At 48.2% G+C, this 9,109-nt stretch overlaps 1 protein-coding gene across 1 annotated transcript; it reads left to right on the forward strand.

Moving 5' to 3' along the window:
- The first annotated feature begins 1,382 nt into the window (after positions 1 to 1,382).
- Positions 1,383 to 7,523, forward strand: LOC141951628 (uncharacterized). Its single transcript, XM_074888141.1, has 8 exons — positions 1,383 to 1,446; positions 1,941 to 1,959; positions 2,657 to 2,844; positions 2,945 to 3,004; positions 3,198 to 3,542; positions 4,247 to 4,322; positions 5,002 to 5,088; positions 5,850 to 7,523. The coding sequence occupies exons 1-8, from the start codon at positions 1,383 to 1,385 to the stop codon at positions 6,295 to 6,297; spliced, it is 1,287 nt and encodes a 428-aa protein (XP_074744242.1). The 3' UTR covers positions 6,298 to 7,523.
- Positions 7,524 to 9,109: the final 1,586 nt, after the last annotated feature.

Genomic DNA, 9,109 nt, shown 5'->3' on the forward strand with positions numbered 1-9,109 from the left:
TGGGGAGAGATCTGGAGGCGGGGAGAGGAAGAAATGCACAGTCAGTTTGAAAGATGCTTTGAAAGGGAGTTAAACTTGCTGTTAGGCTTCCCTCTGAGAGCAAGTCCAATCTCTTTCTCTCTTTCTTTTGGTGCTGTGTTACTCCCCCATGACCAGAAGGCTGCAGGCATTTCAATTCTCTTCTTCAAGTCCTTGTTTCAAAAAGGGCCCAAAATACATTTTCTTCTAAGACGCAGCAAACGGGAAGCGCACAATGCAGCTGCCTCTAAGCCTCTCTTCTCCTGTCTCGGGGAGAAAGGAATTCACCAAGCCCTAGAGCCTGACTCACTCACTGTGTGAGCATGAATTAACCAGGAATGTTCGAGAATTATTCCTGAATAATTCATGAACCTGAATTAATCATGCATTTTCATGAATTATTCATGAATAACTCATGGAAATGCAAGGTTTATTCATGCTCCAAAAAACCCAAGGCTTTTTCTCTTCTCTTCTGCTCTCTCTCCCTGTAAGAAACAGACCTGAAACAAGCTAAGGAGAAAAAAAAAATGTATATGGAAAAATAACAGGAATAATAATGCTGAAAGAGAACAACCAGGAAAAAAGAAAGCAAAGGGTCTTTTTTTTTTTTTTTTTTCTTTGCAGTGGGGACAGCAGGTGGGAGCTTTCTAAGCCGGACAAAGGAGACCTGACAAGGAACTGTGGTGAAGAGACAAGCCCAAGGCAAAGAAGTGTCCGGTCACCTCCTCTCCTGGAGCAGGCAGCTGAGATCTGCATAGACAGGAGACATTTTGCAAGACTCAACACCTGGAGCAGTGCTAACCAGGCAAGGACCGAGCTCTATCGCTATCAGGATTTTGATCTCTCTCTGTCTCTCTGTTTCCTTCTCTCTGTGTTTGTGCATTTGTGTAGTTTTGTTGCTTTCGTTAAGGTAAATGAGCAACTGGTAAGTGGGGCAGGAGGGAGCAGCAGCAGCTATGAAGATCAGTGGTTTTTTTCTTTAAATGTTAAAGAAAGAAAAAACCCTCTAGAGAGCTTTTTGGGGGTTGTTTGCTGTTTGGAATATGGGGACTTTTAAAGCAGAGCTGTGTTTCTGGGAGGGAGAGGTCTCAGCTATGCATTTATCCTGGTCTGTAACCTTCCCTGGGCTCAGGAGAGGGCTGGGTGCAGCCGCCATCCAGCAGCAGGGAAGGGGATGCAGGGAGCAAGGCAGTTACCACGCAGTTACTTTATATATGGTGCTTCCTTCTAAAAATAAACCCCAGAGTGTGTCTTGGCCAAGAGAAAAGATTGACGTGAGTCTGGTGTGAGTCTGTGCCAGCAGGGCAGGCTGGCAGGTTTGGAGAAAGTTACAGTTCCTGCAAGCAGCTTTGCTGTAGCTGATGATGGTGGAGGGGGGTAAGGAGAAGGCAAAGGAGAAAGTTCTCCAGGGTGAACTGAACCTCCCAGGTGAGAGGAATCAATACCAGGCTTGATTTTAATGGTGGTGCAGAGGAAAAATAAGAGACTGCAGTAAATTGGGTCGTAGCTGCCTTTCCCAACAGCTTGTCCCACCTCCACCTCTCCTCTCCCTGCCCCATCTCCCTCCCATGGGCTTTGGGCACCGTGGCCATTCTCCATGGATTGCCCAGCACAAGGGCTCAGCCCCACTTCCCAAAACCCTTCTGCCAAATCCTGCTGCGGGGCAGAGCAGGATGGTCTGGGGTGATGCTCTGCCAGGGCTCTTAGGAGCTTTGGCAGTTGGTCTCTGCCTAGTTTTGTCCCCATCCATGATGTGTTGGTTGAAACCCATAAAGAAACCCTCCCCAAGGCCAGCAGCCCTTGGCTCCTCAGCTGCCCCTGTGGCTCAGGAGGTTTTGAAAGCCACGGCTAGCCTGGCTGTTGTTTGGTTGCTGAGCACTCCCATTCCTCCAGTGATTTCAGGGGAGGTTTCGCCCCTTCAGCTCTAAGGGGAGAAACAGGGTATCTCAGTGGGCAGAGCAGTGGGCCAGACCCCCTGAGACCAGCTCCTTGCAGCTTGGGTGTCTGCCTTAGATGTGTACTTCACTGGTCCGTGCCTCAGTTTCCCCACGTGTGAAATAGAGGTCATTTGTTGTCGTGCTTATCAAAGCACTTTGGCATTTACTGGAGAAAATAACTGTACAGGCAAAGGAATGATCATTTCCTGGAATACACCTGGGTCTTTTCAAGTCTCTTCTCTGTTCTGCCTTGATGTACAGCACACTGCTATAGACCCACTGCTCATCTGAGCTGTGCTGGTTCACACGGGCAGAGGGACCAGCCTGTCTCTGCTTGGTGGCTTATCCAGCGTCTGCTCAATGCCTCCTGAGTGAGAGCTGGTCCTGGCTGTCCCCAGGTGACACAGGTCATGGCTGGAGCTGCATTTCCTCTTCAAATTAAGCTGGGGCACACTAAAGGCACATGGAGCTGTGCCCAGATCAGTCCCAGGACAACCTCCCAGGGGAGGGGTTTAGGATGAGGCAAGCACAGAAGAGCAGGAGTGGGAAAGGAGAAATAATTGGTAGAAAAGATGCAGGGACAAGTATTTTATATCTTCAGGCTGCACTGCCTCAGGTAGGGCATCATCTGCTAATCCTCCCAACCATGCGAGACCACAAAGCCATGCTGTGACGTTCCCTTCCTGCTCCTCCTGCTCCAGGTGGGCAGCCCCGATGTCAGCCAAGCTCTATGTCCTCATCAGCTGGCCCGACGGCAGCCGGGTGATCAACATTGAGAACATCAAGGAGCCCCGCAAGCCCTTCCACCTCTACGCAGTGGGCGAGCAGGTGCTGGCCCGCTGCCCCGGCTTCAGTGGGCTCTACTGGGGGATGGTGGAAGGTATAAGCGGTGAGTGACACCCCTCTGTCTTGGGCTCTGCAACCTGGGGCTGCTCGGGAGCAAGCTTTAGAGGCTGAATTCAATGCTGAAAAGTTCTCTCTTCCTACAGAGCATAAAGATATTTTAGAGAAGAAGCTGCTGGAGGGCAGACAGCTCCTGGAGAAGTTAAGTAAGTAAGGTCTTTTGAAGATTGCACCTTTCTACCTCCACTGGGCTTTTGGGGTGGGAAGATGCTGAGTGCATTGTAGTCCTGGCATAAATTTCATAGTCCTACAATCAGGATAAAAAGTACCGAACGGGAGGTGGGAGGTACACACCAGTGACAGCCCGTTGCACATCTTGAGTATCCACCTTGCTTTCAGAAGAAGAACCAGCCGTCCACAGCATGATGCCACCCCAGCCAAAAAAATCCAGAAAAACCTTCCCGAAATGGAGCCTGGGGAATGCATCCAGGAAATACCACGGCGACAGGACTTACCCCGCCAAGCCGCTGCTGAGGGTGGCCGAGGCCAGCCTGCCCCATGATGCTGGCAGCTCCTCCATCATCAAAGAGAGACGTGCCCTGGGCAACACGGCAGGAAGCCCCCGCTCACTGGCGGGGCCCCCCCACCCAGCCAGCGCCTTCACACCCCCATCCACGTTTGTCACCATGGCCATGCCGGGGACTTCCCAGGGTGAAGAGGACAGGGCTGGTCCAGCTACTAGAGGTAATCGTGGCTATAAATGAGGACATTGGCTTTTAGCTCTCTTCTGCCTCATCCTGAACAGCAGGTTGGGATGGGGACCCACAGAGCTGCCAGGAGACCTCTGCTTTGCTCCAGGGCTACAAAGGTTAGACATGAAATTTTCTGGTCCTTTCCACCTGGGAGATCTCCCAGGTCTAAAGGGAGATGCCTGTGCGAGAGCACATGGTGTCTGCTCTACCAGGCACCAGCTCTGTCTCCTGGGCTAGTAGTTCTTTCCCTACAAGCCAAAAAACAATCTAGCCTGCCTGAATAACTGTGCAATACCCAAAAGCCTTGTGTCTCAATTAGCCAAACCTTCTCAGGTTTGCCTATTTCCCTGCTTTTCCAGCTACTACTACAGACATTAAACACACTTATAAAAATATGATAGTGTATCTGTCTATCTGCTAACGGCAGTGTCCAGAGACACATTGGCTCTGCTTGCCTTGCCATGTCTTTTGTGACGGGAACAGAAGAAGCCCTCGAGGTACCACCTTTTTCTAATAACAAAATCCCTATTGTTCAATCCTGGAAAGCGTGTCTGAATCACTCTGTTTATGCAAAGGGAATAATGTGTTGCCATGCAATCTAGCGGGAGTGCTTAGATAATCTGCTCTGGAGACCGAGGGATTCAGGACCTTTTCAACAGCTGGTTTGTTCAGCTTGTCTCCCATCCCTGCCTGTAGATTACATTGCCCTGGCAATGAAGAGGAAGTCAGATGGCATCTTGTCCCAGTGCCAGCAACACATCTGTCTGAACAGGTAACACATGAAAGCACAGTGAGGACCCTGAGTGTTTCACACCATATGTATTTATTTCATAGAGTGGGGTCTGCCCACTCTGTTCCCACGCCCTCGTTGTGCTCCCTTTGAATTGATGTTAATGCAGGCATAAGCACGGTGTGCAGAAGGTAACAGGAGTTTGTGCAGGTACATCTCTACTGCAGAGCAATTGAGTCGCTTGTGCTCTGGAGTCCTGATCCCTTGGTGGGTCAAACGGGAACCCCCCTCAATATCTCTGTGCCAGGGCTTCCTCTGCGTGGAAAGAGGGGTGCACAGGAGGTTGTCCACATGAAGAACCATGTGGTTCCAGGGTGGTGAAACACTGGAGCAGGTTGCCCAGAGGGGTTGCAACGTCCCATCCCTGGAAACATTCAAGGTCAGGTTGGAGGGGCTCTGAGCCACCTGATCTAGGTGAAGATGTCCCTGCTCAATGCAGGGGGGTTGGACTAGGTGACCTTTAAAGGTCCCTTCCATCTCAAACCATTCTATGATTCTAACCACTCTTGGCCCATTTTATTCTTGCTCTAAAGGAAAACAGAATTGCCTTTGCTTTGAATTCAACCTTTGAATTACAGATAATTCTCATCAGGAATGAATATGAATATGAACATGAACTGCTTCTTGTGGCAGTGCTTTTTAGTTTGCTTGTTTCTTCCAGCTGTGAAGAGCGAAAGCTTGATGCTTTGCAGGAGACGGATGACTTTGAGAGAGTTCAGAAAAATTTTGGTCCTGGTGAAATGGAAAGGTAATTAGCAAAAGAAGGCACTTGTTCTTAACTGTATTTTCCTCCTCACTACCAGAACAAACAGTGAGACCACAGCTGGGTGAGAAAATGGTGCAATTTTAGAACCAAGAGCTGCTGAATCTCAATATAATCAGAGCCAGGTGTTTCTGATTGTAGGGCTTGGAGTTAGAGATGCAAGAAGGCTCTACACCAGTGCAGAAACCGTAAAGCTCTTGCCTATAACAATCCAAATGACATCTATCATGTTTGAACATGGTTGTGTGTTGCTTGTTTTATCCTGTTACTTTGATGACAAGTATCCAATGATGAAGTAGCTGCTAGGGGCATTTTTCCAGCAAAGAAAAGGGTGCCAAAAAATCATGTTACAGTACTTGCATTGTCATTTCCCGCATGTCTGTTGTTTCATACCACAAATATGTGCCTCCTGGGACTTGCAGGACAGAGCTTATATCTTTCCCTAAAACTGAAAATAAAATTGAGCATCAAAGTCTCCATGCACGTATGAAAAGGCGGGGTTGAGGGTTAAACTCTGAACATTTTTGAGCTACTGAAAAGTCCAGACCATGTCATTCTTCTTTCCTGCCTTGCTCCTCACCCAGGCGTAGCTGGATGGGCTGACACTCTGGCAGAGAAGTTGTCCTGTCCCTGCTTGCAGGAAGCATGTAATCACGGCTTGGGTGGAGGTGCTACATTCTTCACCAATATCCATAGTGAGGCCATGGTGACTTCTTGCCTTTACACATGTAATTTTAATTTTTCAGGGCAGAGAAGATAGAGCAGCTGGAGAGGATGGTATTGGACCTCCAACAGGATGTCCTCTCTCTGAAGAAGAAGGTGCAGAGGCTGGAATCCCTGTCCTTCCAGGAGGATCCCCACCGGCAGCCGTGTGAGGTGGTGGAGCTCTTCAACGGCTACACCAAGGAACAGCTCAAAGAGACCATTCGGTTTGACCAGAAAATCAGCACTGCCTGCAAGACACTGCTCTACAAGCTCTTCACATCTGACTATATCCAGAGCCACTCCATCACGGGGAGAAGGGGCAATACTTTCCGAGAGGCGAAGCCCATGATGGATGAACGCTGCATCAAAATCATTAGGGTGCTGTTGAAGCAGAAGTTTGGCGATCACCTCAGTGACACAGTGATCACGGAGAAGATTCAAAATGTGCAGAAAGCCCTGAGGCAGAAGTTTAAGACAGAATGTCTCTGATGCATGGGGGACTTGGTGTCTCTTCCTACCATGCTGGTTGGTGTACCTGAGCAGTCCTCCCAGAAAAGACGAGTCCAATCTGCTGCTGTTCGGCTGACTCCCCCCAAGGAGCCAACCCAAGTGAACCGCACGCTAAACACAGCATCAACCTTTTGCTGCCAAACCTCTGCCTGCATTAATCGAGCGGGAAGTTTGCCCAGCTTGGCTAGGGTTTTGCACATCTGCTAGCACTTTACAAGTTCCTTTCCATCCAGTCTGTGTGCGAGCCTCACTGCGGAATGATCTCTGGGCCTTTTCGATAGACATGCTCAAAAGCTTAAGGGTTCCCGTTGGGTCTGAGTATGGGTCAGTAAGTCAGCTTTGTTCCACCTTGCAGTGGGTTAGGGAGGAAGATTGGCTCTGGGGTAGAGAGTCCAGCTGCAGACCCAACACGGCTTCTCTCTGCATGCCTGTGGTTGCCTCCTCCTGCCTGTGGGACAATATTTGCTCTCTGCTCCCAGTGAATGTGTCTTACAATTTCCTGTAGTAACAGAGAGGCAGACTCATTAAAACAACACGATAAAACATTCAGAGAAAGATAATTTCATTTTTTTTCTCTGTTTTAATGTAGCTGTATGGAAGAAGTGTCTTCACTAACAAAAGTCTGTTAAACGAGAGAAGAGGTTGTCACTCATGGAAATTATGCTAATTTTCCTTTCAAAACCATATTATTTCCAAGGAGAAATCCTGTACATTTTTATGACATAAGTGTGGGGGAAGGAGGGCAAAATATGGCCCACTGTAGCTACACCTTTCCTTCAAAGACATACTATGAAGACAGTCGCTATAATTTAAATATAGTATTTGTATCCTAGTTAGGAAGTTCCAGGTACAACCAGGGATTTTGCTGTGTGAGAGGCTATAGAGAAGGGCTAGAAAGAATGCATTTTCCTAAATAGTTCAGAGATGGAGTTTAAGTGGGTTAAAAGCGTTTTTAACATTAAAAGAATAAGATGCTGGCACCAGTTGACCTAATAGAAGTGCTGCAAAATACCAAACATTCCCTTTTAAAGAGGCTTCTCAGACAAGAAATTGGTTTTCTAAGTTTAATTTTTAAATTATTTAGGAAAGGAAATGTCAGTTGCTTTGGGTTAATCAAAACATTTGTTTTAATTTATATGTTTTGTTCTGTTTTCACGTTTTAATTTCTTCACAGCTACATGGGAAATAATAATGCAAAATAAATGTATTAAAAACCGAGGAGCTGTTTTGAAAGAAAAAAACCTGGAAATGTGTTATTTTCAGAATTTTCTCTAGTTGAAAAACAAAATCATTAAAGTAGGGTTAATGCTATGAAGCATTTTGATATGGGAGATATGCTTGCCAACATTTTTGGCACTATTTTCATCAGATGTGTTTAACAGTCATGCTAAATTGCCGTAGCCAATAACTAAAGCTATTCCTTCTGTTTTCCCAGTGCAAATGCTTTTCCTAACTCTCTGTTATGCAAACATGCCAGTGATGATTTCTCATTTGTATGGACCTTGACTTGAGCGGCGGCTGGAGCAGGTCTACTGTGATCACTTAGAGCCACGAGTGCAGCCAGACCTTGAAAACACGCTCAAACTGAGCAGAACTGCCCCAAAACCTCCTCAATGCAGAAACACCCCTTAAAATACAGCTGCCTTGCCAGAAACATGTTACCTACCCACTGCGGGCAAGACCTGCGGCTGTCGCTGCTCGAGGAAACACCCCAGGAGATGTTTTTAGTGTTGACTTATCAAAGAGAAGATCGAGGAGGCACAAACAGCCATATTCTGCAGGCACTTGCTTTGGCATCGGCCCTTGGGGCTTTCACACACCTCGCCTACAGATTCTGCTTCTCATTTCCCAGCGACTTCGCAGCCAGCAGCATGGCAGCAGGGAGGGATGGAGAGGACGGGTTCTTCAGACCCACCCCCGTGAGAGACCACCAGCACCTCCTGTGTGGCCAGGGCTGCATCCAAGCCATTTCCCTGGACACACGTTTTTGTTTTAATTGTCCCCCCCGGTGCTTCATCAGATCCCTCACCAAGCTGCAGCCTTGAAAGCCAGCTCACAAATGTTATTTATTAAAATACATGCTGCTGCTGTCCTCCCCCGCTGAGCCCCCTCCGATGAGCTGCAGATCATTACTGCAAAAGGAGGCAGAAAAACAGACCGAGAGGATGGACTTGCTGGGGGGAGCGATGGCTCCTGAAATGAGTTGTCTCTAATCAGCTCCTCTGGAAGCAGATGAGCCGGGTGACCTTTCTGCTTGAAAGGCCCTTTGGTGGCTCCCTCGGAGGTAAACTTCCCAGCCTAACACGCTTACTGATATTCAGCGAGTGCTCCTGGGAAGCGGGGCCGGTGGCGTGGGCTGATGGATGCTCCTCAGTCTGTGTGCAGCACAGACACAGCACTAACGAGCTGACACTCAAATGGGCCCTTCTCGGCTATAAAAGTTGTCCTTAGCTACTCTCAAACGCTTTGATACGGCGGAGAGGGCTGAAGAAAGGCAACACAGGTGGCTTTTCGTTAAACTTCGTTTTTAAGGTATTTGTGAACCAGAGGCAGCATTTCCAGGCTAATTGGGAGCACTCGCAGACACCGACAATCAAACGTCACCATGAGGATGCCAATGCTCTCACCTCCCTGAACTCCAGCTCCAGCTAATCAGCCTCAAGAGGGAAGATCATACAGCGCTGAGATGTGGCATCCCTTTGGGGATGAAGGGGTCAGGGAAGATAGAGGAGGAGGAGGAGGGTTTATGCCAGAACTACTTCACTTGGGGATGTTCAAAGCCCGTGTCTCT

The sequence above is a fragment of the Strix uralensis genome, chromosome 18, assembly GCF_047716275.1.
Source record: "Strix uralensis isolate ZFMK-TIS-50842 chromosome 18, bStrUra1, whole genome shotgun sequence".
Taxonomy (NCBI): domain Eukaryota; kingdom Metazoa; phylum Chordata; class Aves; order Strigiformes; family Strigidae; genus Strix; species Strix uralensis.

Coding starts and splice junctions, on each gene's coding strand:
- LOC141951628 (XM_074888141.1), top strand. CDS start 1,383: ATGGTGGAGGGGGGTAAGGAGAAGGCAAAGGAGAAAGTTCTCCAGGGT. Junction 3,005..3,197: donor ACAGCTCCTGGAGAAGTTAA/GTAAGTAAGGTC, acceptor CCTTGCTTTCAG/AAGAAGAACCAGCCGTCCAC. Junction 4,323..5,001: donor CAACACATCTGTCTGAACAG/GTAACACATGAA, acceptor TGTTTCTTCCAG/CTGTGAAGAGCGAAAGCTTG.